Genomic DNA, 27,315 nt, shown 5'->3' with positions numbered 1-27,315 from the left:
CTAAGAACCAAACCCAGACATATTTTAAGAACATTGAAGGGTACCAAGGTGTTGTTTCTTGAGTAGTGGAACTGGGATTAAGACTGTCAAGGGTTATTCAGGATAAACTAAAAGGAGTAGTATTGAAGCACCGATCCCTTAAACAGAGAAGGCACATCCTGAGAAGGACCAATCCATTATTGAAATACAGTAGAGGCTAACTAAGAAACCTAACATGTGAAGGCAGTGCTTAGTGTTGCAAGTCCAGAGGAGGCAAGAAGGCCTCTTTGATCTCATGAAGAGAGACTTGAAATTTGTGAGACTCCACAGAATATTCAGTACTTCAATAAGCATCTTAAAATTTACTTTTGCGTTAAGTACTTTGTTTTTGTTGTTGGAAGTAAAATCTTACAGAGACCTCAAAGGAATTGCGAAACCAGCCTGAAGGAAGATACCATCTGTGAGCTGATCATGAAAGACGAGCGCCTTTTTAGAATTATATGTTCACCAGGAGGCAATGACACTCATTTGTAGCTCCTGCACTGTTGAGTACTAGGGTGACCAAACAAATAAAGGCTGACACTGGCTCTTGGTCATAGGGTTCTGCAGAGCCTAATACTGGATTAAGTTCTGAGGGGGCATGTTTTACTGGCGATCACCATGTAGGGGGTGCTCCGAAATCTCCCAAGCCTACACTCGGTACTCCCATTGCCCCTACTACAGGCCTACCTCCTGAGGGTCTCTCAAGATCTAAATAATGGGGCTCCACTTTGCTAGGTAAAAACCCTTGTGTCCCTATGCCAAAATCCGGGGGCTCCATGTTGGTAGACAAAGGCCCTCGTGACCCTAAATCTACAGGCCTCAGTACTCACAAAATGGCTACCAAAAACAAAATGGCGCCCAAGGAACACACCAGTAAGTCAAGGGAGCTTGTATGCACTATTCCCAAATCGACAACTGCAGCTAGTCCCGATCCCCATGTCATCGACCTGTGATCACCAGCCAGTTTTTCACTGGGGAGCTGATTACCAGATCGACGCCCAGAGACCGAGACCTTGCATCTCCTGTCCCTCTGCCACTGACATTACCACAAGCATCATTTGTGCTGCATTCGAGCTGGAAGCCCAACAACTGGCACACTTCTTACCCATGTTCAACATCTGCACCACCTCCATGGATCTCTACAGCATGGAAAACTCGGCACAGGCAACCGTACTGGGCCCCATCTACATCATCACATACTCCTATTCCTCCGGTGCCTCCAACCACTATGCGGACCGTAACCACAGCCGCCTGGCCTCAGACATTTGAAGACAGATTCTTTGACAGGTTTGAAACCTCATGAAGTCGAGAGGCATGACAGAGTATTTTGAAGGTATTATTAGTGAGATGATGCCTCAACCACTTACATCTCCAGTCATTCCTCAAACTCTGGTCACAACCACAGCACTAAGTCTTCAGCTACGGCAAGCCCCCATCAAGCTCTGGGGCCTGCCCCTATACAACCTATGATCATGCTGGTAACATATGAGCAGCCAGCAGATTCCCAAAAGCCAGCAGCTCCGCCATCCTCCCAGCAGCCAACTGCGCCAACTTAGGTCCCTACCAACCTTCCTGACAAAGATTAATCTTCCAGCGAGGCAGAGGATGACATTCCTCATTCGGCCAAAGCATTCCACGACAGGATGCTGGGTTTGTCGGAATTCCTAGGGAGCCCCACTCCAGAAGAGCCCTAATAATAGTCGGGGTGCTCTATGATGTGCTGGCCCTCAGATCCTCAGGCAGATCTGGCCTACGGATCCAAAAGGATATCTTAGCTGAGGCTAACAAATGTGGTAGAAGCCGCACACAGTGCAAGCCACCAATATGCAGCATGAGTTACGCTACAGGCCTTTAGCTTACGGGAAGTTGTGTTTCACCACTCATCTATAGCCACACTCTACAGTGGTAGCTTCCACGTCACTCTACGCTAAACCTTCCACGTCTGGAGGCCCTGCACCATCACCAGCCATACTAAATAAGGACAAACTTTTGGAGGCATACGTTCGCATGGTTTATACCTACGCCTCCCTACACTTCAGACAGGCGAATGCAGATGCTTTTCTGGCCCCAGCCCATCAAAAGCTTTCAAGGGAGATTGGCAATTTCCAGGTTTTCTTCCCAAATGAGCAGCAGCATGCCTTTAAATCTGGATTGGTAGAGGCCCTGGTCATAGCCCAGCTTCAAAACAGAGCCAATTCTGACATTAGTGTTGCGAACGCGCTACTGTCACACATTTAAGTAAGGGTGCTGCCCAGTGCAATATATGTACCCACATACAACCCTCTTTTTGGATACAGTGAGCGGTGCATTTCTTAGAAATAAATTAATAAACAATGCACATCCTATGCACTTTTTTGCTTGCCCTAACTGTTATAAATTGGACAATTAAGGAAACATTTTATGAATGTGTTCTACTCTTGACACGTGCCTATAAAGACAGTGTTTACGTGTTTGTCGCTTGGGCATTCAATGCAGGAGTAGGTTAGCCTGAAAGTCCATGACTTGAATCGTGGTGCAAATCATTACAGCATTGCTTTTAAACAGCTTGAATCAGTTGAACTACTCGCTTACTCTTGAGGAGATTCGAACTAAGACATACAATGTTGTATTTACCTTGCATGCATTGGTTCAAATGTGGTTAGAGTGATTTGAATGTGAATTAATGGTTAATATTTAAATAACATATAAATAAACAAGCATTGACAAAGGCAGCGGTTTTTCCAGGCACTGCCGTACTAATATTGATTGGCCATCAATGGTAGCATCTGCAAAATGGTGCAAGTACCTGGGCATATAATTGCAGTACCACCAAATGCCAAATACTTATACACAAGCCAAAACTGTTGACTTTGACAATGCTTGCTTTTAGACAGGGCTTAAGTGAAGGACACACATAGTGCTTATAAATTGAGTGGCTGAAGGCAGACCTGGTTATTACACCAGTAGTGCATGTACTGTGCCAATTAAGTCGTTAACTCTCAGAAGACTGCTTTGAAAAAACACTGACAGGTCCTTCAAGCACAACGTTTGATAGTAAGGCTTGAGAAAAGTTATCTCAAAAACACCCCAGGGGGATGTTCTCTGGGTGGGGAGGGCAGGAAGTGGGCGGGTATGACTGTGGGGATTAGCAGGGCCATGCTAGTCGGTGGGTGGATACATTTATTTTATTTTATGTATTGAGTATTTATAATGTGCCCTTACACAAGTGTTTCAAGGCGCAACATGACAGGGGGTGGGAGGAACAGGGATGACAAAACAGAACGGTCCTACTAGGCCATGTGACATTCAGATCGTGCAAGTGCAGTAATAGATGTGCAGCGGAGAGGGGAAGGGGGGGGGAGTGCCAGAGGGTTAAGCGAGTGCCCGGGAAGGTCAGGTGGAGAGAGCCCAGAGGGAAGAGAGCGCAGGGCAGAAAGGTCCACATACTAAGTGCGAGGAAAGTGCTGGAAGGGCTAAGGGGTTGTAGGCCCAGCCAGGCTAGTGCAGGGGGAGGTAGCCCAGAAGGGCAAGTGCAAGTTGGGACAGGGGGATCAAGGAAACAAAGTGCAGAGGTACTCTATTTTCTATACACGAGGACCTTCCCCTTCTCTGTCCGGGACCGGGGAATCTTTCGAAATTGTAACAAGGGGTTGTCCCGACAAAAAAATTATTTTACAGAACCTCAATTCCTATTATTTCAGTAGTTTGAAAATTGCTGGGCATTTTCTGCAATTACCGCATGTCATTCGAATGCTTATAACCAAGAAAAGTCACAATCTTATAAACCAAGGTTAGAGCATGTCTTATTTTACGCCATATAACAAAGATTATTATGCATTTATTTAGGTGCAAGCTTTTTCATCAAAGCAATTACATTCAACTTTTTGTTTAATAAGAATAAAAGGACACACAAGAAATAACAGTGATGACTTAGGAAAAATCCATTGAACCATACCTTAAAGGATGGCAAATTTAGTTAATTAACACAAACAACACATGAAAAATGATTAGAAATAGCACTTAATGTCGAGGAAACCTAAACCTCAAACAAACTTAATTAGCTGTAGGGGTACTTCTCTGTCTAGCTAATTTGTACGTGCTATAATTGGAAAACCTTCCCAAAAGACAATGCTTTGGCTCTGGTGGTGGACTGTTAGGAGAGGGCCTGGTGCCCTGTAAGAATCTGTAGGAACCAGGCAGCCAGTCAATAGGCAGAGGGGGTGGAAATTAGCAGGTGAGGGGGAAAGAGAAGGAGGAAGAGAAAAGGAGGGTCTTAAGAAGCTTCCGGAACTTAAGGATATCTGGCTTAGTTTGAGAGGGGCAGGGAGCCCATTAGAGACGGAGGCTGCTGATGAGGAGAGAGATTTAGCCCCCCACTCTGTGCTAGTTGAAGTGTCTGATCTGCAGAGAGTTGGAGCTAGAAGACTGAAGTGCTCTAGCAGAGAGGTATTTAGGGAGAGAGAGTTGGGTGTAGTGGGGTCCCAGGCCCCAGAAAGCCATGTGGATGATGCAGAGGGTTTTGAACTTGATCCTCGGAGCCTGGAGATGACTAGAGCACTGGAGACATTGAGCTTCTGTCGGAAGGTGAGGAAAGGTAGCATGCCTCTGAGAAGGTGAAACTGAAAGTGAGCCTTCTTGGCAAGGTCCGTGATGTGAGGAGAGGAGATAGAGGAGTCGACGTTGACACCAAGGTTTTCTGCCTCACTGGAGGGTGAGGGGAGGGCCCATGGATGGCGGCCAGAGTGTAGGGGGAAAGGAGGGAGCTGGAGTCCCAATGAGAAGAATCTCTTTCTTACTGGCATTAAGGCAAAGATTGTTCGCAGTGCACCATGCCTGAAAAGCAGACAGATAGGTATGAGAGAGGAAGACGAGGGAGGCTTGAGGGAGAGTTGCATGTCGTCCTCATAACACTGGAAGTTAGGAGAGAAGGCAGAGATCAAATGGGCTAGGGGGACAAGGTAGATGTTGAAAAGCCAAGGTGAAAGAATAGAGTCCTGAGGGACAACACAGGTGGAGAGTGAGATGGAGGAGAGAAAAGGGCCCAGTAGAAACTGGGAAGGTCGTTCATAGAGGAAGGAGGCCAGCCAGTCCAGCGCCAGGTCCGTGATGCTAAGGGTATCACGGAGCCGATTGGCATGATTGACCGTAACAAAGGCAAAGAAGGGGTCAAGAAGGATGAGAACGGAAGGAGAGTTGGACTCGAGATTAGAGAGCAAGTCTTCACAGGTGTTCAGGATTGCAGTTTCGGTGCCTCACCTACCAAAAAACACAAAGTGTGTGGCCCTCCTCATATTCCATTTCTCCCTATCTGTACTCTGAGGATATAATATGATAAGTCATTTTACTCCAACGTTCTGTCCCCTTTCCCCAATCCTGTATAGGCGTACCTTGCAAAGGACAGGAATGGAACCTCTTTTACACCAGAAAAAGACATTTCCCATTTAAATTTAATGGGGTGCGGGGGCACGGCCTTGGCAGGATGGTTCCCTTAATCCCTCCCACCGGCGCCACACTTCAGTCCCTTTTTCCACATTGATGGGAACAGACCGCTCCACCAGTGCTCCTGGGTGAGGCCTATCCTCGTAATTCACGCGCTTCCCCAGTAGTTTATCTTTTTTTTTCTTCTATTGCAGACTTGGGAACACTGTCTACCAGTGCCCTAGCTCTGTCCCAGTGCATGTCAGCCTGACAGATTTTAGCAGGTGTCCGTCGTGCGACGGTTCCTTCCAGACAGCAGATCCCCACGCGATCTGTCTTCGATGCCTTGGTGTGGACCACGGCTGGGATGGCTGCCCCGCGAATGACTTCCTCATGCCCATATCACTCAAACGCTGACTACAGCATTGGAGGGAACTCTTCAACAGGACTCAGTCGCAGAACATCAAAGACTACATCCGGAGGATGACACAGAAGACAAGTGAATTGTTTTCCAAGGCAACCCGCAAAGGCGACTCGTTCCCGCGGACGCCCTCTGGCGTGAGGGGTCAGTCTGGCCCTCACACCGGCGCAGGGAGCACCAAGACTCTCAAAGCTACAGGCCTCACAGCCGAGTGGTCCAAGGTCTGTCCCGGTCCCACAGCCGAGGGGCCTGTGAGCTCTACGACCACTGACACACGTCCCGAGGGGCATCACCCTGATACCGGTCCTTCCCCGAGGGGGCGCCATCACGCAGAGCCAGCACTACCGGACGGGAGGCCAAAGGCCTACCGGGTATACACCCGAGGTGCAGGGCGAGGCAGAGCTGGTGTTGCCGAGCATGCAGGACGAGCCCGCAAATATGCCAGCTGCAGGTCCACATGCCCAAGGCACGGACAAAAAGGCGGCTAGAGACAAGATGGCTGCCACTCCCATCACCCCACCGAACAGCAAAGGAGAAGTGCAGCTCCTAGGACAGGCTGGGCACCACTGACACCTGTCACCTGGTCTACATCTTATCCTAACATCCCGAGGTCAGTGTACAATATTCCCATGTACAGACAGGAGCTACGCAGACAGCTGGCATATACGCCCACACCCACTGTGCAAGACTGCTAACAGCCAGACTGTAAGGACAGGTTTTTTGACAAGTTCATGAAACTCATGCGCTCCCTCAGATGGGCACAATACGCAGGGGCATTATTAAAGACACTTTGCCACCGGCCGCCCCAGCGCAGCCCAACGCAACATACCACATGCCTCCCTCACAGGCTCCACCACCGCAGCAGCCCAGCACAGAGGCTCCAGCAACTCAGGTCCGGTTCCATATCCCCACCACGGAGGAACCCCCGAGGCTCACTGGGGCCACCCCCACCGGGGAGAGTGAACCAGCAGGACTCACACAAGGAGGAGCAGGATACGCCCTCATCAGTGAAAGCCTTTCATGACAGAATTGCTGGCCTACCAGAATACCTCGGTATCCCTCAGCCACAACAGGAGCTCCCTGAAGCTGGAGTTCTGGTGGAGGTCCTGAGAATGAAGATCCCCTACAAAAAGACGTGGAAGCGTTGGCCAAAAAGGACAGGCTCCAGCCCCACTCCACACAATCTGTCAACAAGAAGCTCGATGCTAGGTTCAGGCAAACTGAGGGGGACAGCATACTACTCTCTGCACACCCACAGCCTCTGTCGTCAGTAATTTCTGCAGCGTCTATGCCAAACCCCAGGCTTCCTCGTCCAGTACCGCCACTACAGCCCTACTCAACAAGGAAGAAAACAACCTTAATTCATATGGCAAGTAGGTCTATTCAAACGCAAGCCTACATCTCAGGCAGGCTAGCACAGATGCCATCCTTGCTGCGGCTAACCAACGCCTGTGGAGGGAGATCACAGACTTCCTGCTCGATATCCCAAAGGACAAGCAAGTCTTTTTTAGGCAGGTCAGACAGAGGTGAAAATCGTACCCTAAGACATGATGGAGGCATTGGTGGCCCACATCGACATGGCAAATAGAGCGATCTGTATGACAACACAGGCGCACTGCCTGGTTGAAGGTCACTAGGTTCAACCAAGATGTCCAGGACAGAATCCTTGCTCTTCCATTTGAGGGAGGGGTTCTCTTCAACGCCTCAACCGATGAAGATCTTGACAAAAAGAAGACTAGCTCCCAGACCGCAAAGTCTTTGGCCATGCTTACAAAATCGTCCACTAAACCATTCGCTCAGTCCAAGTCTCGCTCCGACAAGGGGCGCTCATTTGGCGGCTTCCGCAGGTTCCAAGACAAACAGCTCATAAGGGGTTCTGTCAGCCCCCCTCCTCTGCAGCTGCCTCTGACCAGATGAAGCAATGACGTTCTGCTTTTGGTCCACAGCACCCCAGTCGGGGGCCGGCTGTTCCTGCGCAGTCAGGCTTGGGTCCTTTCAGTAGTGTCCTGGGGATATAGGCCACCTCTTCCCTCTCCCCGGCACAGTTCCCTTCCACTTACACAGATCAGCACAACATCACTCTTAGCAGAGATTCGCTCTTTTGCTGAGAGCTAAGCAGTAGAGCAGGTCACCCCCTCCAAGCAGGGGCCGGGATTTTACTCCAGCATCCTTGCTATCCAGAAAAAGAACCAGGCGGGCCTGCAAGTGTTGTTGGATCTATCTTCCCTGAATCTTTACTTGCCCTTGCAGAAACTCAAGATGTTGCCGCAAGTGTTTATTGCTGAGACACTGTGTGGGGGGAGACTGGACATGTTCTCTGGACCCAAAGGACGCGTATCTCCATGTTCCCATTGGGCAGCCTCACTGGGCCTTCCTCAGGTTCTGGGTCATGGGTCTGCACTTCCAGTACAGAGTTCTGCCCTTTGGGGTAAATTCAGCTCAGAGAATCTTCACGAGGCTCATGAATGCGGTGGCGTTTTTCATCAGATCGGAGGGGTTGCATGTCTACCCTTACCTCAACAACTGGCTAGTCAGAGGTTCCTCTCTGGACCAGATCTGGTTCTCAGTGGACAATCTCACCTCTACCTTATTCGAACTGGGTGTTTTGTTCCACTACTAGAAATCTCAGCCCACCCCTACTCAGACGCTGGTGTTTCTGGGCCTGTTGTGGCACACACAGCAGCAGAGGGTGTTCCCCATGGGGGACAAGGTGACAGCAATCCGATCGGCAGTCTCCCATTTCCGCAACAGATCAATCACCATATCCTGGGGGTATCAACACCTTCTTGCAGTGTCGGCAGCATGTCTCCTGGCATTCCCTTACACCAGGCTCCGCATGAGGAGGCTCCAGCTGCATTTCGTGTATTCCTGGGACCAGGAATCGGGCCACCAGGGGGCCCCTATCTCCATTTCACGACACCTGGACCACAAGCTCAGATGGTGGCAACAGGAGGAGAATATTCTGGTGGGCAGATCCTTCCATCCGCCCCCCCCACAGAGTACACCATTACCACGGATTCCTCGATCCACGGCAGGGCAGCCACCCTTGAAGCGCACTCTGTGCACAACCTTTGGACATTGACGAATGGCAGAATGACATCAACTGGCTGGAGCTTATGGCTATACAGTTGGCACTCAGGTCTTTTCAACCGACCATCAAGGACATTTCGGTGTGCACCCAGACAGACAATACGACCTGCATGTTTTATATCAACAAACAGGGGTGCACCAGATCCCCGGAACTGTGCAGGTTGACCATGGACATATGGGAATGGGCCATCAGCCAGGGAGCGTGGCTCTGAGCGGTCCACCTTCTAGAGAGTCCAATCTGGAAGCAGACGGGCTCTGCCGCATGCCCGCAGACAATTACGAATGGCAGCTTAACAGGAGAATTCTCCAGGAAGTGTTCAGCAGATGGGGTCACCCAACAACAGACCTCTTTGAGACCATTCATAATCGGACATGCCACACGTTCGCGTCCTGGGGAGGAAGGGGATGCAGCTCTCCTGCAGACGCACTCTAGATACCCTGGGACGGCATGTGGGAGTATGCATTTCCACCCACACCGCTCATACACAAGGTAGTCAGCAAGAGCAGCAGTTCGCAGAACCTCAGGATCATCCTCGTGGTGCCTCGCTGGCCAGCGCAGCCCTGGTTCTCGGATGTACGACAGATGTCACTTCAGCCGGAGATTCTACTCCCCCTTGAGAAGGGCCCTCTACTAGCTCAGCAGGGAGGCGCAGTGCTACACCCCTCTCCGGAGAGACTAGCCCTATCGGCCTGGTTCCTGAGCAGCTGACGCTCCTGCACCTTCAGCGGTCTTCTGACAATCTGGAGATAGTCCAAAATGCCAGGAGCCAAGCTACATGCAAGAAGTACAAAAGCAAATGGACAAGATGCTGCTTTTGGGCTAAGGAACACAGTGTGAACCCACTGAAATGCACCCTCGACCAAGTATTGTCATTTTCGGCCTATCTCGCCAGGTCTGGTGTCCATGTATACCCGTATAACATACCTGGCTGCTCTAGGTGCGTACAGAAACGATGACTTTCCTGTCCTCTCTTCAGCCAATCCTGTAGTAAAAAAGCACCTCAGAGGGCTGACCAGGCTGTACTTTCCAGTCAAGCGGCCTCATCCCGTCTGACACCTGAATGTAGCCCTAAGCGCTCTAGCACATAAACCATTTGAAACCATTGCCAGGGCAGACATTAGGTTGGTCACATTAAAGACAGCCCTTCTGGCCGGGCTTGCTTCGGCTTGCAGAGTAAGTGAGATCCAGGCGTTAGTCGCCTCAGAGCCATACACTAGATTTCACAAGGACAAGGTCGTGCTCCGTACACATCCCACATTCCTTCCGAATGTGGTTTCATCCTTCCATATCATTGAGGAGATTGTGCTTCCCACATTCTTCCTGGACCCCAAGGAAGATGCAGCGAAAACGCTCCACTGCCTAGATGTCCGGAGGGCGTTGAAATTCTATCTAGACAGAACTAAGGGCATCCGTAAGACTGATGCACTGTTTCTCCAGCCATCTTCAGATTTTCACTGCAGTCTAATTGACACAGGGAATCCTCAAGCTCTCAGAGCTTTTTTCGAATATCCTTCTATTTTCACTGTAGTTTATATTTCTAAATACACTAACACATTCCCCTGGCTAGGGGCTATCTCTACTAGTTTTGGGATTTCAAAAAACTTTATTTTGAACCAGAATTCGTCGAGTGAACTTTCTCTCCAGATGGCTGAACTTCAACCAACTAAGAAGCCTTCCCTGTTCAGGGATTGCACGAGGTGCAGGAGAAAGGTGGTTTACATGAAAGACCCACATGATCACTGTATTTACTGTCTGTACCCTCATGACATCCAGAAATGTCATATTTGAAAGTCTTTTTCAATTAAGACCCTACAAGACAGACATAGAAGGCTTCTTCTGCATCTGGAAGCCAAGGAACTTTCTTCACACAAGGAATCTGCGAAGACAGCTCCTGTTCACTCCAGCAAATCATCTGAGAAGCAAACTTCTAAAAGAAGGGCTTCTTCAGTGGAAAGGGGTTCCTCTCCCACTCCCAAGAGTAAAAGGAAGCTGGAAATTATACCTTTTCTACCTCCCCGGGACTCTACAAGCCATAAGATGAAGCATTCTACGGCAAAAACTACCTCCAGAGGTAAGGAGGAGTTTGCAAAAAAGGAGGGGGGGCAGTCGTCCACAGAGAAGCCGTCTACAAGTGGCGGTAAAGATAGAGGCCTGCAGTCCACCAAGCCATCGACGAGACCCTCATCGACAACCACCATGCGGCAAACCGATTCGTCCACGATCAAGTCCTCGTCGGCAAATTTATCATCCACGAAGCAATCGTCGACGAAGGAAGATCATCATTCGTCCATGAAGCACTCATCCACGAGAAATTCGTCCACGAAGCACTCATCGACTGATAAGGTACCGTCCACGAAATCTTCGACCACGCACTCATCGACGGATAAAGTCAAGTTACCGTCCACAAAATCTTCGTCCACGGACCCGCCGTCGACGAGGCCTTGAGCTCATTTACCGGCAGAGGATTTAGGGCCCAAAACGCCCCTCGCTGATGCCACTGTTACACCATCCAATGAAGACAGTCTTCCTGAGTCTATAGAAGTGCCGCCTCAGTTTATAGACGCTCTCGAACCTCAAGGAACACAGTTATCTCCCTTAGGAGAAATGCCAGATTTACCTGATGTCATCCTGCAGGAGGAGTTTTCAAACACTGAGTTTGTTGAAGAACAGCATTGTCTTACACCTAAGGAACACAGTCCTCCATGGCAACCTACTACAGAGGTGCTTGCTTATCCTTATGATCCCGTGCTCATGTTATCAATGCTCATGTTATCAATGTTCATTGAGGAGTTCAACAGACGTCAAAATGAAAAAAGCAAGTCAGCTGTACCATGGGAGCCAAACCCCCCACAGAGGGATTTTTCACCTCGACAAAGCACGCCAAGACATTTGCCTTCCAGGAGTAGGGCACAGAAAAGGGTGCATTCACCGGAACCACCGCGCAGATCTAGGAGCAGGACACTCAGTACTTCACCGACAAGGGTCCCTTCTCTGGCATCGTCACATAGAACAAGATCTCCAGTTAGAGATCCAACGATTGTACCATCTTCTGTTTCGGTCTCAGACTGGCAGGAAGATCCTTTCAGATAATTTTTTGAACCGGAAGAAGGCGAGATCACGCAAGAGCCTGATACTAGCGAATGGGACGATTACATTGTCGAAAAGCCCAGGAAGAAATATTCTCTGGGTGGCTCTTCACCACCGGATGATCTAGTCTCCTTTCATACTATCATCGGCAAAGCCGCAGAATTGTTTCAGTTACAGGTCACATCGGAGGAGAAGAAGTCGGTGCTTTATGAGCACAGGGACAAACGTAGGAGATCTGTTACTAACATTCCTCTCCTCGACACCATTTGGGAGTCCAGATCCAAGAAACTGGCCACACCCCTATCCACTCCGGCTTCAGTTTCCAGGTCTGAGAATAAATACAAGGCCCCAGAGTCTGCACCTCTTTGTCTACGAGGTCATATAAAACCGGACTCGGTCATCACAGTGGCAGCTAGGAAAAAGTTGGCCAATCCAGCATCACCTCTATCAGCCCCACCGGACAAGGACGGTCGCAAACTAGAGGCGATGGGCAGGAAAGTATCCGCATCAGCATCGCTTACCATCAGAGCAGACAACGCACTGTCCATGACGGCGAGGTTTGACCGCGAGCTTTGGCTCTGCATGTCCAAGCTGACCAAACAGCTACCTGTAGAATTCCAGGAGGAAGCCTGGTCGATTATCGCCAATGGGGAAGCAGCTTTGGATCACATGATTGACGCAGCAGTTCATGTGGCGCAGTCAGGTTTCCGGCAGATGGCCCACGGCACAGTGCTGAGAAGGCAGACCTGGATGAAGGCTACCAATTTCAGACCTGAGTTCCAAGCTCAGATATTAGACATGCCCTTCGATGGACAAGAACTCTTCGGGAAAAAGATCGATGACCACCTCAAAGGAATCAAAACGGACACAGACACGGCACATGCCATCTGCTCTTTGAAAGATAAAGACAAAGATCACCAGTCTTTTTGTCCTTTTCGAGGTTCATCCTCGAAGTACAGAGGTTTTAACCGTCTTTCCTACGGTCAGAAGTTGCAAGGTGGTTCATACCAGGACACCAAGTACCAGCCTTCCAATTAATACAGCCAGAGAGGGAGGCGGGGCTCGGTTCAAGGGAAGTCGCAGGGCAAACAAAACTGACAGTCCAGCTCCTCCCCCTCAACGTCACACCCCGGTGGGGGGAAGGGTGAGCCAGTTCTACCAACGCTGGCTGTCAATAACATCAGACAAATGGGTGTTGCAGGTGGTCCGCGAGGGGCACATCTTGGAATTTCTAGACCAGCCTCCTTCCTTGCCCCCGACCCGGCGCAAGGTGCATATGTTAAAACAAGTCATGGCCGAAATCCAGAAGTTGCTGCACAAAGCAGCATTAGAGCCAGTACCTTACTCTTTAAGAGGAAAGGGTTTCTACTCCCGCTTCTTCCTCGTCAAAAAGAAGAATGGTCAATGGCGACCCATCTTGGACCTGAGAGCGCTAAACAAATATATGAAGCGCATCAAATTCAAGATGTTAACTTTGCAAGGAGTGCTCCCTTGGTTAAACAGGAACGATTTCTTGGCCACTCTAGATTTGGAGGACGCATGCTTCCATCTACCAATCAACCCAGCACACAGAAAATTCCTCAGGTTCACTGTGGGCGATCTTCATTGTCAATTTCGAGTGCTCCAGTTCGGTGTGAGATTGGCACCGAGAGTTTTTACAAAATGCCTGGTACCAGTGGCTGCAAAACTCAGGAGGACAGGAACAGAAGTCTTTCCATAGCTGGACGACTGGTTGATAAGAGCAAGTACCGCCTCAAGCGCACTCTTGGCAGTCTCAAAGACGACAAATCTCTTAAGAGGGTTAGGTTTCGCCATAAACAACGCAAAATCATGCCCAGTTCCCAGCAGGACAGTCTCTTTCCTGTGAGCCGAGCTCGACACCAACATTCCCAGGGTGAGACCGTCGGCAGAAAGAGCAACAGCAATCCGCCACTTGACCTCGTGGTTCTTAGGGAGAGAAACAACATCAGTGCGCTCTTACAAATCCCTCCTGGGCATGATGTCCTCATGTATATTCCCCATACCAAATGGCAGGCTTCACATGAGGCCTGTCCAGGAGGCACTGGACCACCAATGGAAACAAGCTCTCAGCTCTTGGGAGGACATCGTCCAGATTCCAATGACGCTGCACAAAGCTCTTCAATGGTGGAATGCTCCGAAGAACCTTTTACAAGGGATGCCGTTTCGGGCACCAACGTCGACCCTTCTTTTGAGGACGGACACGTCTCTTTCGGGCTGGGGCGCTTATTTTGTGGATCTACAAACCAAGGGCTCCTGGTCAACCCAAGAGTCCCAAATCCACATCAATGTGTTCGAACTCAGGGCCATACAGTGGGCACTGAAAGCTTTCCTTCCGGTAGTGGCAGGACAGGTACTCACACAAACAAGCAAGGAGGCACGAGGTCAGAGATCTTATCTCAATAAGCTCAACTACTATTGGCATGGGCATTGCACCACAGAGTCCAAATCAAGGCGGAACACCTTCCGGGGGTGGACAATGTCCTAGCGGACGAACTAAGCAGAGACTACACGTCCTCCCACGAGTGGGAGCTGGACGAGAAGGAAGCCAAACGGATCTTCGCCTTATGGGGCCATCCACAGCTCAATCTTTTTGCCAACAGGGCCAACAAGAAATGCAAAATGTTTGCCTCCAGATACCCAGAGAGCCAGTCAGTAGGAGACGCGTTCTCGGTGGATTGGACGGGGAAATTCCTATATCCCCCCCCCCCTTTCCCCTCATTCCCAGGATACTACGGAGACTGAAAGAACAGAGGTGTGCTATGATCCTAATTGCACCGGACTGGGCACTGCAGGTCTGGTACTTGACCCCACAGCACCTGTCGCGATGGCCCCCGATTCACCTCAAAGCGCATCAGTATCTATTGACGCAACAGAACCGCAATGTCCTCCATCACGATACAGCGAGCCTGTCTCTCAAGGCCTGGTTCCTGAGCAGCGTAAACTGATGAATCTCAATCTGCCTACGGAGTGCTGGGACATAACCAGAGCCTCAAGGGCTCCTTCTACACGCATCACTTACACTAGGAAATGGACTAATTTTTCCAAGAGGTGTGAGACATATGCTATTGATCCTCTCATCGCCTCGGTTGAGCAAGTACTTCCCTACTTATTGCACTTAGCCAAAGCAGGCCTTTCACTGTCTTCGTTCAAGGTCCACCTATCAGCCATTGCGGCATACACGACAGCCCCGGAGACGCAGTCCTTACTCTCCCTTCCGGCCGTTAAGGTCTTCCTGAAAGGACTTTTGCATACATACCTGCCTACACCCACGTCGGTTCCAACCTGGAGCTTGAACACTGTGCTAACAGCCCCCATGGAGCCTCCTTATGAGCCCATTCACAGGTGCGACATAAAATTCTTGTCATGGAACACGGCTTTCTTGATAGCCACTACTTCGGCCAGGAGGATCAGTGAGTTACAAGTCTTATCATCTGAACCTCCCTTCAGCTTGTTCCATAAGGACCGTGTCATTTTGAGACCACATCGTAAGTTCCTCCCGAAAGTAGTATCAAAAATGACACTCACAGAACGCATTATTTTACCAACTTTCTTCCAGAATCATTCTTCGAAAGCAGAATGAACATTGCATTCTCTGGACATAGCAAGAGTTTTAAAGTTTTATTTGCAAAGGACTAGAGTTCCGTTCTTCAAGTAGACTGTTCATCGCCTTCTCTGGCCATACAAAGGGCCAGCATATTTTCAAACAAGGTCTGGCACGCTGGGTCTCTTCTTGCAACACCCACAGCCATCTAATGAAAGGCGACCCCTTCCCAAACCACCCTCAGCGCACTCCACCAGAGGGAGAGCGGCGTCAACAGCGTTCCACGCAGGGGTGGCCTTGAAGGACATATGCAGAGCTGGCACGTGGAGCACACTGCACACGTTCGCTAAACACTATTGCCTGGTTGAAGATACCAATGCAGATTGGTTGAAGAAAATGCAGTTGGACAGGCAGTGCTTCTCCACCTCTTTGCATAAGGTAGGACCAGCCTCTTTTTCCCACCTTTCCCTGAGTATGTAACCATTGTGTTGCTGCATGGTAAAGGTTTGAGCAGAAATATGTTTTTTCTGTATTTATACATATATGTATATTGATGGTGGCATGTTTTTAACAGCTTGGTATTCTATTCAAGCATCTGAATTATGAAAGATCCAATGCTGGAGAAGTCTTAGTTACTTACCTGTAACTGTATTTCTCCAGCATTGGTATCTTTCATAGGTTCACATGCGCCCACCCTCCTCCCCTAAGAGGCTGCTCCTACGCTCAGCACCCATCATACTGTAATTCCTACGGTTCAAAATCTGAAGATGGCTGCCTGGGGTCGGAGCTTAAGCCCTGCCACCTCATTGGTTGGGGCCATAAAGGACCAAAGTGAGGTGGAGGGACCACACAATAGAATGGCTCATAGGCCATAATGTGCTATGTACATGCATTGCTATTAGCAATGTGTGTATATTAAAAAATGTTTAATAATTATTTTTATCACTGAGGATTCCCAGTCTGACGACGGGGAATATTCAAGCATCTGAATCTATGAAAGAAACCAATGCTGGAGAAATACAGTTACAAGTAAGTAACTAAGACGTCTAACATTTGGAGGCTCTAGGCCTGGGCAGCAGGCCTCCAAGGCATCCATAACTTGATGAATGACAGCAGCGATCCAGGAGGCATACAAGGTGCAACGTAAGGATCCGTCACAGGGCATGCATGCTCATGCAGTAAGAGCTAAAGCGACAGCAGCTGCGTTCCTGCGGCAATTTTCCTTGGCAGGTGATCAGCATGGCGGCAACATGGACCACGCCTTTGACTTTTTACAAGCACTACTCCTTGGATTCCAGTGCCAAAGCAGATGCACCATTTGGCCAAGCGGTGCTGTGCAATCTGTTTGCTTAAGAGATCAGGCTCTCCACCCCAGGGCGTTGTCAGTTGTAATCGCCCATACAGGATGGAGGAAATGGGGCCTGGACGTAGGAGTAATTAAGTGTTACTCACCTGAATGACTAATATATTCCTAGTCCATAGAGCCCTTTCCTCCATACGTCCCACCATCCATCCCCTTATAATAAAACCAGTGAGGTTGTTAGACTTTTATACAGCCGACACGTCAAAACGGGACTGAGGTGTGGTGCTGGTACATGGGGTTAAGGGAACCTGTGCACCCTAGGCCACGCCCCTGCGCGCCAGTAAATATAAAGGGGAAATGTCTTTTTCTGGTGAAAAAGAGGCTCCGTTCCCGTCCCTCGCAAGGGACGCCCATGCAGGAAGGACGAAAGGGGACTTTGGACTAGGAGTACGCAAGCCACTCCGGTGAGTAACACTTAATATAACGTGCCTGTACACAAGTGTTTCTGCAATAGTTGCACCACCTAACAGCCAAAACCAAAAAATCAAATGCAAATAAATTAAGTGAAAACAAAAACAGCTAACACATTTTTAAATAATGTTGTGTTTCAGCTTTACATTGTTTGACTCACTGAAGCCCAATAAAAATACCAATGTTTAGATAGGATGACATCTGATTCAAGTTATTTTACCCTTTCACAATCTATTGCAAAACTGTGCTGGGGAGCAATTACATTAGCTCCTCCCTGTGTACAATCTGCAAATCTTGGGCAGAAGGCTGCTTGTGCTGTTACTATGCACTTCCTCATTATTTCGTCTTCACTGTTGTAGATCTTGTGGTTTTCCGGAAATGTATTTAACTAGGTGTACCCCTAATATCAAATGCCGATCTAGCACTGTCTCCCTTTCCTTCTGTTTCTCTCCCTCTCTTTTGCTCTTTTTTCACTCTTTTGTTCTCTCTGTCTCTTCTCTCTCTGTCTCTCTGGGCCTCACTGTAAGGTTGGCGGAACGGTTTACCGGCACCGGTAAAGGTGCCGGTAAACCCGTTCCGCCCTATTACGAGGTCTCCTCGCGGGACCCACGATGGGCGCCTGCAAAAACCAGGCGTCCTTACTGGGTCCCGCGAGGGGACCTGGGAGCTAACAACGGGCTCGAATGGGAATGGGGATGGACCGGGAGCGGGTTCCTCGGACGGGGAATTACCGGGTCCGCCAAGGTTGCGATGGGCCGGTAATTCCTCATTCGAGGAACCCGCGCCCGGATTGCGGTATGGAGGCAGCTATGGCGCTAATAGCACCATAGCTACCTCCATACTCGTAATGAGGCCCTCTGTCTCACTTGGTTTCCTTGGGCAAGAGTTCCATCGTCAGGTGCACACTCTCTGTTCTCCAACTCTGTCCGTGGGGCATGGTATGCTCACCCTGTCTCTCTGTTTGTGCAGTTGGCTTCTCTCTATATATATATCAATGCTGTCTGCCTTTTCCTTTCTTTCTACATACCTCTTCCTCTGCTAGTGAAGTCTGGCACATGCACTCTATCTCTCCAGAATCTTCTGGTTGCTCCTCTCCCTAATACTCCCATTTGGTGTTTCTTTCTCTCGCTACCCCTTTCTCTTTCACCTTTTTCTCTTTTTCTCCCTCCCTCTGTCTGTCTCACTGGCCCTCTCTCACTTGTCTCTACCTCTCTCTCCTTCTCCCTATGTGTTTGTCTCACTCTTTGTCTCTCCCTCTCTCTCCCCCTCACTCTACGTCTGTCTGCCCCACTCTCTCTTCATCCAAGTTTCTCTCAATCAAATATTTCCTTGGTGCTCACAGAATAAACAAGTGATTGCTTTTAATCTCGACCCTTTCCAAGAAGGAACGACATTTTGAGAGACAAAATGTTTGGTTTGCATTCTCAATAAAAAAAAGTTTTAAAAGGGCAAATTTATTTATTGTACTAAATATGTAAACTAGCACTCTTAAACATTATAAAATGTTCATTTATAATGATTACTGCCAGTATGTATTGTAATCATAAAAATAATGTCGCACATGGCTTTCTAATAAAACACATTATCAAAACTTAGACTACCTGTATAAATAAATTCCTACTACACTCTTTTGTAATACGCTGTGAAAAATCGATAGAGGGCTCATAGCACCAACGAGGATTCCTGGCAGCTCTTCATAAAACCAAAGAACATTCTGGTAACATCAGATCTTTATATTTGACAACTATGTCTGTGATTAAAAAAAAGTTGTATTCTTGTACCAGTACAAACATAATGCACACTGGCTTAGGCGCCCATTATTTTTTTTTAGAACAGTCACCTCTATATTTTAACATTTGTAACCTCGAATCATGCATTCAGAAAGCCTCATTGTCTGGATGTCAGGAAAAAAATGTTTGCAGCATCTGTTACTGTGTTAGTATACAACCACTGTCCTCCTATATGCATTCCCTCCCCACCGTGAATGTTAGAAGAGGAGGGAAAGCCAGGTCACAGGGCAAACAAGACTATGACGGCCCAAATGTACAAACACCAAAGAAATACATTTATAGTATGTCTACCAAATGCTAGAAATCACTTAAGGTATATACACATAGTAAAATGATTATTGTTTTTCATGGGTTTTGCTGAAGTTCAGGTAAGCCTTGAAACATTCTGGAGTTCAATATGTATCTGCAGGCAACGATTAGCCATAACTACATGTGCATTGCTTCTTCTGCTGTAGTAATGCTGGTGAAATCATGCACAAACAACCCAAAATAAGTAACAGCACATTATATGGCATTTTCTGTCTTCGCAGATGAACCAAGCCGATGCTATTTTCATGATGGAGACGGGGTATGTGAGGAGTTTGAGAGAATGACGAGCATCAAAGACTGTGGTGTGTACACACCCCAAGGCTACATAGACCAGTGGGCCTCCAATGTGTCTGTCTCTCACCAGGGGAACCCGGATTGCCCAGGGTCGGTGGTCATTGGTCAGCCAGACACGTCACAGGTTAGTAGCAATCGTTCTTCCTTTGTAACTGGTTTACCACTATTTTTCCATTCTATTGCTTTTTACTCTTTCTTTTTCTTTCTTTGTTAAGCCCCTCCCACCATCTAAGCCTTACTCATCCCTTCAATACTCTGATGCAAATCATGACGAAACAAATCGGTCAACTTTAGTAAATGCTCCACAGTGAAAATATGAACGAACACTTTTCTGCACCTGTTTTTCGGCTGTACAAATCAGCACAATTTAAGGGTAAACATATATGAACGGCACGGAATTGGATATTCAAATTAGTTTTAAACTACTGTAAGTTTAAAGCCAGACCACATTATTGTTTACAACAATCTCAACCTTTGGAGGAAAAGGAGAAACAACTCTCGGATTGATCCAAACCCACCAAAGATACGTTTAAATGGAGCACAAGAACTGATCAATCAATTTTCAAGTGACACATTAACACACACAAAAAAAAAACAGCCCGTGAAAAGAGCCACATACCTATCATCTATACAAAACTACACAATTCATTCTAAAGATATGTTTGTTTTTAATAACTATAAGAACTCAAGAATCTTTCAACACGTATTAAATACCAACTTTAAAAATTGAGAAGTGCTTTCTTCCTCGGTTGCAATACATCCTGTTGTGCATTGGAACAATTTATGTGAACATGGTTTAACTTCTGGGCCACAAATGCAGGAGACATTTTTTTAAGTGCTTTGGCTTAAGGCGCTATATAAATAACAAATTATTATTATTATTATTATTATTATTATTATTATTTAATGGCCATCAATTTACTGCAAAAGTGACACTATTTCTGGAATTTGGACATACAATACCATACTTCCTCGTCATTCCAAATGGGTGATTGAAAAGGTAAACTTTCTTATAATCCCACCATTTGTGTGGAATTGAGGGCTTTGCAAGATAAATTTGGCAAAAGTGTGCATTCACAGTATTAATATTTCGGTGACGTGTTCAGTTTTTAAACGGTGTAGATGGAGCTCTTGTGGCGTTCTGCTCCAGTATCAGTTAGATGCCTTGTTGCATCACAGATATCGCAGAAGGTGAATAAATCTGTTCCCTGTTATGCACTGGGAACTAATGGCACTTTTCTTCTTACTAGTGCCGTGGATACTGGGTGATTCCTCCCGAGCCCTAGGGCTCAGGGGCATCCATAAACACTGAGGGCAGGCATGACCCCACCCGACTCTCAAGCCCACTCAGTTGGGATCTTAAAGACCCTCCCCAGCATAAGTTCCCCATGTGTTAAATGAGTTTGCCCTCATGGTCTGGACAAGCTTTCCCATATCATTTTAGCATCTACCTCTGCCACAAATCTCGGAAGCATGATTGCTGGCCATGTCTTAATCAGTGATGCGCACATATCACTTTAATAAACATAACAAACACACACACTGTACATAGCGAGTACCATTCTCATTCCGCCCCACAAGTCACTCAAAACCGAGGTATAGAATATACCAAATCCAACACACCATCACCACACACACAACACCACAAACCACACTCCACCCCAACACTCTACTACACATTGCTACTCCCCTTTCATCACCCATTTTAAATCTACACAACAGCCCCACCACCCAGCTCCAACCACTCATACACTCCACAAACCTGTTTTAAGATGCTCAGTCATTCCAACCCAACAATAGCTCCCTGGACCAACACCACATCAACACACAATTCTTCTCCCCTCACCACACCATAACTCCTCTACATCCCTACACTCACAACCAAACTACCAGGCCAAATTTACATCGGTTCAATCAATGCTAAATCAGCAATGAAAAATTGACATCATATCTCAGCTCGTATAGAAGACTTGAATCTAAACATATAGGCTATCACAGAAACATGGTTTACAGACAATTACATTACAACTCTTAACACTCTTCTTCCCAATGACTTCACTATCAAAAACTCAACTGGAAAAAAAGGCGCAGGAATAGCACTCCTATACTTGAAACACTTGTGTATAGGTGCGTTATAAATTCCATATCCTATCATATACCACAAGACACAGACCACACTGTCACAAACATCCCAAAAACCAACTTTGAAAGCCTTGTAATCAAATTCTATAACAACCATGACGCTGCCCTAACATTTGTCATCATCTATAGACGTCTCGGCTACAACATAAAGTCACAGAACAAATAGGACGTCTTTCTTTCCAACCTCTCAGCCAGCACAACTAAATTCCTCGTCCTAGACGACATAAACATCAGACTAGATGATCACAATGACACTTATGTCATGCTCCTTTGACAGCAGCCTATCTTCCCATTACATGAATTTCCTCTTTCAAGGTTCCCGCACACCAGAAAGCGCATTCCTTTGAAATTCTCTTATCTTCAAATCTCCCTCTCCTGAAAGCAACTTCTGGCCTAGGTTGGGCTGGCCAATGAATCACTCTCCAACTCACTACTCCCGCAGACATCTTACAAAACATTGACCATAAAAAAGTACCACCACACTTCACTCCCTCGCTCACATGATAACCCACATCACCAGAAAAAAACATCAAACAAATGATTTGACTGATCTAAACCTCCTTCAAACAGAACACAAATGGAGAAAAACCAAATCATAAAAAACTTCATTTCAAAATCCTCTCCAGAGGCTATAGCTTAATGTTCAAAAGAAAAAAATTAAGTTCTTGTACCAATTCACTATCAACAGAGCTCAATCCCAAACATCTGATCCCTTAAACAACCTCCATACTGCTGCCCAACTCTGTGCTGACAATATAGCTCTAGCTTTCCAAACAAAGATTAAGAAAAGCCAGACTACTTTAGACAATTTTAACCTTAAAAACCTCACCACCAAACACCAGCACCAGTCCACCTCAATTCAAAGCCTTCAAGCCTACTTCAGAATGGGAAGTGGAAAAGATACTAATGAACTTGAAGGAAGTATCCACTCAAATTGGCCCTTTCCCAGTCTCCGTAATCATCAAAGAAAATGGATCCCTTCTAGGCCCCTACATAACAAAACTTTGCAATGCCTCATTCTCAACTGGCTTGTATCTCTCAGAGTTAAAAAAAGCAATAGTTAGACCGCTCCTGAAACAAACTTATCTTGATCAAAAGGACACAGACAACCATAGCCCAATCTCTAATCTGCCATTCATAGCCGAAATCCTGTGGAAACTAGCATGCAACAACTCACACAATTCTCAGAAACACACACCCTTCTTTACAACAATCAATTAAGTTTCAGACCCCACAGAAGCACTGAAACCACACTGTCACAGGTTTCCCACTTTCTCACCTGAGTTCGCTGCTTGCTGGAGTTCTTGAGAGGAGTCTTCTTCCGTACGGTTCGGGTTTTGTACAACCCTGTACGGCTGTCTTCGGGTTCCAGTGTTCGTTCAGCTGCTACATCAAGTGTCAATTGGAAACTCCAGGAAGTCCAGGATTCGAAGAAGGTGTACTCGGAGGCGGGTACACGGAGTCCGGGAAGCAAGACAGGATAAGGAGGAAGGAGGATAGTAGGAGGAAGCGGGGGGTCCGCAACCAGCAAAACAACAGAGTTCAGCAAAGACGAACAACGGAGCACACGTCTAGCCACAGCAATCAGTAACGTTGAGACGCGTGGGGCTGCCGGGGCGTGGCTTCTTTATAGAGCGTGCTACGTCGTATGTGAAAGCTGGTAGGCAGCTTTCTGTGTTTAATTGCCATGTTGGAAGTACAGCAGAGTGTAAGCCCCGATGTGTCAAGGACCAGGAGGTCCAAAAGGGGCGTGTCCGATGGTTCATGACAGCATGCCTCCTCCGAAAACCCGTCCCACCGGGTTTGCCCGGGTGTATGAGATGGTACCTTCTGAGTAATCTGGGGGTATTTAAGTTTGAGATTGGTTCCCAAGTGCGTTCACTGGGAGGGTATCCCTTCCATTCAACCAGGTACTGGAGCTGACCACGCTTGTATCTGGAGTCACATATTCTGGACACTTCATATTCCAGTTGGTCATTGACAAGTACAGGATTGGGCCTGAGGGTAGTCCGGGAGAACTGGATGTATGGTTTCATTAAAGACGTATGAAAAACTGGGTGAATTTTCTTCCAGGAATCTGGTAATTTGAGTCGGAAGGCCACTGGGTTAATGATTTCTTTTATGGGAAAGGGACCATAATACCGGGTAGCCAGTTTATTTGGTCGTAGATGTCGGGCAGTAGTTTCGAGGATAGCCAGACCTTATCTCCTACTGCGTAGGAGGGACCTGGTCTTCTTTTGGAATCCGCGTAATGCTTGGCATGAGTTTGGGCCCTTTCTAAATGCTCTTTGGCTTCCTTCTGTACATTGATGAGTGTTTCGATCCAGGAATCAACTGTAGGAACAGGTGTAGGATGTGGGAGGACAGAAGGTAGCACCGAAGGGTGAAATCCTTGACTGCAGAAAAAGGGAAAGGGGCTGGCTGTCCGAATTGTTATAGGAAAATTCAGCCACAGGTATTAGAAGTGACCAATCATCCTGGACCTTGGTAGTGAAACAACGAAGATATTGTTCCAGGGTTTGATTCACATGTTCGGTAGCCCCGTTAGTCTGTGGATGATACCCTGAAGAGAGGGCACGTTGGATTCCTAGTATCCGGCAAAGGTGTTTCCAAAATTGAGATATGTATTCAGGTCCTCTGTCTGATATGATCTTGGATGGGAGTCCATGAAGTCTAAATATGTGTTCCAGGAAGATTCCAGCAAGTTCTGCGGAAGAAGGTAGCTTATATAATGGTGTAAAATGAGCCATATGAGTGAATAAATATATGGTGACCATGATAGTCGTGTACCCCCTGGAAGGTGGTAATTCCACAATGAAGTCCGTAGCAATAATTTCCCAGGGCGTTGTTGGTAATGTGGGCTGAAGTAGGAGGCCGGCCGCTCTTTTGTTATCAAGTTTGTTTTGATTGCAGGTAAGTTTCAGACCCCACAGAAGCATTGAAACCACACTGTCACAGGTTTCCCACTTTCTCACCTGAGTTTGCTGCTTGCTGGAGTTCTTGGGAGGAGCCTTCTTCCGTACAGTTCGGGTTTTGTACAACCCCGTACGGCCGTCTTCGGGTTCCAGCATTCGTTCAGCTTCTACGTCAAGGGTCAATTGGAAACTCCAGGGAGTCCAGGATTCGAAGAAGGTGTACTCGGAGGCAGGTACACGGAGTCTGGGAAACAAGACAAGATAAGGAGGAAGGAGGATAGTAGGAGGAAGCGGGGGGTCCGGGAACCAGGAAAACAACAGAGTTCAGTGAAGGCAAACTATGGAGCACACATCTAGCCACAGCAATCAGTAGCGTTGAGACGTGTGGGCCGTGGGTGCGTGGCTTCTTTATAGAGCGTGCTACGTCGTACATGAAAGCTGGTAGGCAGCGTTCTGTGTTTAATGGCCATGTTGGAAGTACAGCAGAGTGTAAGCCCCGATGTGTCAAGGACCAGGAGGTCCAAAAGGGGCATGTCCGACGGTTCATGACACGCACTTCTATACATGAGAGAACACATCCTGTTCACGCTGGACAGCTCCAGACTCCTAACTGCCTGAAACGTCTAGACCTCTCCTCAGCATTTCACTGTCAGTCACCCAACCTCCTAAACAACTGCATTTCCACCTAAGCATAGACGACTTCCCTAAAACAGATTCAGTCTTTTCTCCAGAAACTGGACCACCACAGTAAAAGTCATTGGCCCACATTACGACCCTGGCGGAGTTCGTGGTGCAAAATGCACCATGGAGCACGGCGGAAAGCTGCCGATACCGCCATGGGGGTTGGCGGATTTACCGCCCCATTCCGACCTTGGCGGGGCGGTAAATCCCCAATCCCCATTTTACCCTTCCCCATTCCCATTTTTGCCCCATAGGGTATAATGGGAGTGGGGAAGGCGTTAATTACGCCACCGTAAAATACGGTGGCGTAATTAACAACAAGGTCCCGTAGCGCCATGGATTTCTCCGCCCGGAAAAACCAGGCGGAAAACGGCTCCATGGCGCTACGGGAACTCGTAGTAGGGCGGAAGGGTCCGCCGCGAATACCGCTGGCGTAAACCCACTCCGCCAGGGTCGTAATGAGGCCCATAGACTTCCTATCAATCTCTAGGGAAGTTACTCAAGGAGAGCCCCAGAGATCCACATTATCCCATGGCTCTTCAATGCTTATAGCAAGACCTCACACACATTATAGAACAATTCACAACCACATTTCAAGAATAAACTACTTGCCTTCTCCATTTCACCAAGCATCGAATCCAACAATCTCATTGGGCAATACCTTACAGCCCTACCAAAATGGATGTCTGAAAACAACTTGTGCCTCGACCTCAGCAAGACAGAGGTCATGAGCTTTTGCACCCAACTCATTCACCACCTTCCTTTTATATGGCCTGCTGACCTAGAAACACCCCATCACCTCCTTCAGAAGCACAGAAACCAGTGAATCCTAATAGACACTGACAAATCCCTTAAACCACATATAAAGGACCTCACCAAAAAAATAAACTACCTCCTACACATCCTCAGAACAATACTCCCCTGCTTGGAACTTCACCGAAAGATCAACACCAATGCCCTAATACTCTCCAAACAAGAATACTGCAATGCTCTCTGCATGGGTCTGTCCTCAGAAAACCTAAAATCCCTCAAAATTATCCAAAATTAAATTTTAAAATGCGTACTGAACCTCAGGTTTTATGCCCATATCACTCAAATCTAAAAACATTGAAGTGGTTACCCCACAAAACGGAGCTCTAAATCCTAAACATTACCCACAAGACCATCCACTCTTCTAGCCCCTCATGCCTTCAATGATTCCTTAAGCTTGCCATCCCACGCAAATACGTATGGTCAGGACTGTCCCAAGGGAATTGGGGGGTTCTCCAAAGGTGGAAAACTGCCCCGGGCCTCGTGGCCCCGGCCCCTGAGTGTCAGTGCCCCTGTGCTCATTATTTGCACTGGGGCTGTGCTACCTGTCTCTCAGCAGGGGCGCATGTCCCCACAAAGCACTCTTGTTTGTTGCAGAACCTTTCGCGCTCTGCAAAACTAACAGCGAGCCCCGCCTTCTCTCATTATTGCTCTGACAGCGTAGACATGCTGATTGACAGGAGAGATCTCCTTTCCTGTCAATCAGCATGTTCACGTTGTGAGAGGAGGGCCATCCAGTCCTCTTCCGTGGTGGCATGGGCGCGTCGGGTGGTTGCGAGTCTACAGGTAAGCTAAGTGTAATTTGTTTTCTATAAGTGTACTCATATATGTATATATCTATTTTTAAGTGTATGTTAGTGTGTTTGTTTTTATGAATGCATGCATGCCAAGAGGAGTTGTTTGAATGCTGTGTGAATGCGTAGATGGAAGTGTTATATGGGAGTTTGTGTGCCAGACCTCACCCCTAAATTTAGAAGCAACGCTAAATTTAGGGGTGAGGGCTGTTTATGGTATGGCCTAC

At 47.6% G+C, this 27,315-nt stretch overlaps 1 protein-coding gene across 1 annotated transcript in view; it reads left to right on the top strand.

The window, feature by feature from the left end:
• Positions 1–27,315, top strand: part of PAPPA (pappalysin 1) — a 2,238,202-nt gene that overhangs the window by 1,777,102 nt on the left and 433,785 nt on the right. The window contains exon 10 of the mRNA XM_069609668.1: positions 19,674–19,870. Within this exon, the coding sequence (XP_069465769.1) occupies positions 19,674–19,870 (197 nt within the window). The remainder of the gene's footprint in view (positions 1–19,673; positions 19,871–27,315) is intronic.

Source organism: Ambystoma mexicanum, chromosome 8 (assembly GCF_040938575.1).
Source record: "Ambystoma mexicanum isolate Mex_15411 chromosome 8, UKY_AmexF1_1, whole genome shotgun sequence".
In the NCBI taxonomy this organism is placed as follows: Eukaryota; Metazoa; Chordata; class Amphibia; order Caudata; family Ambystomatidae; genus Ambystoma; species Ambystoma mexicanum.
Note: the sequence above shows the minus strand (reverse complement) of the source record. Positions and strands in the feature narration are given on the sequence as shown.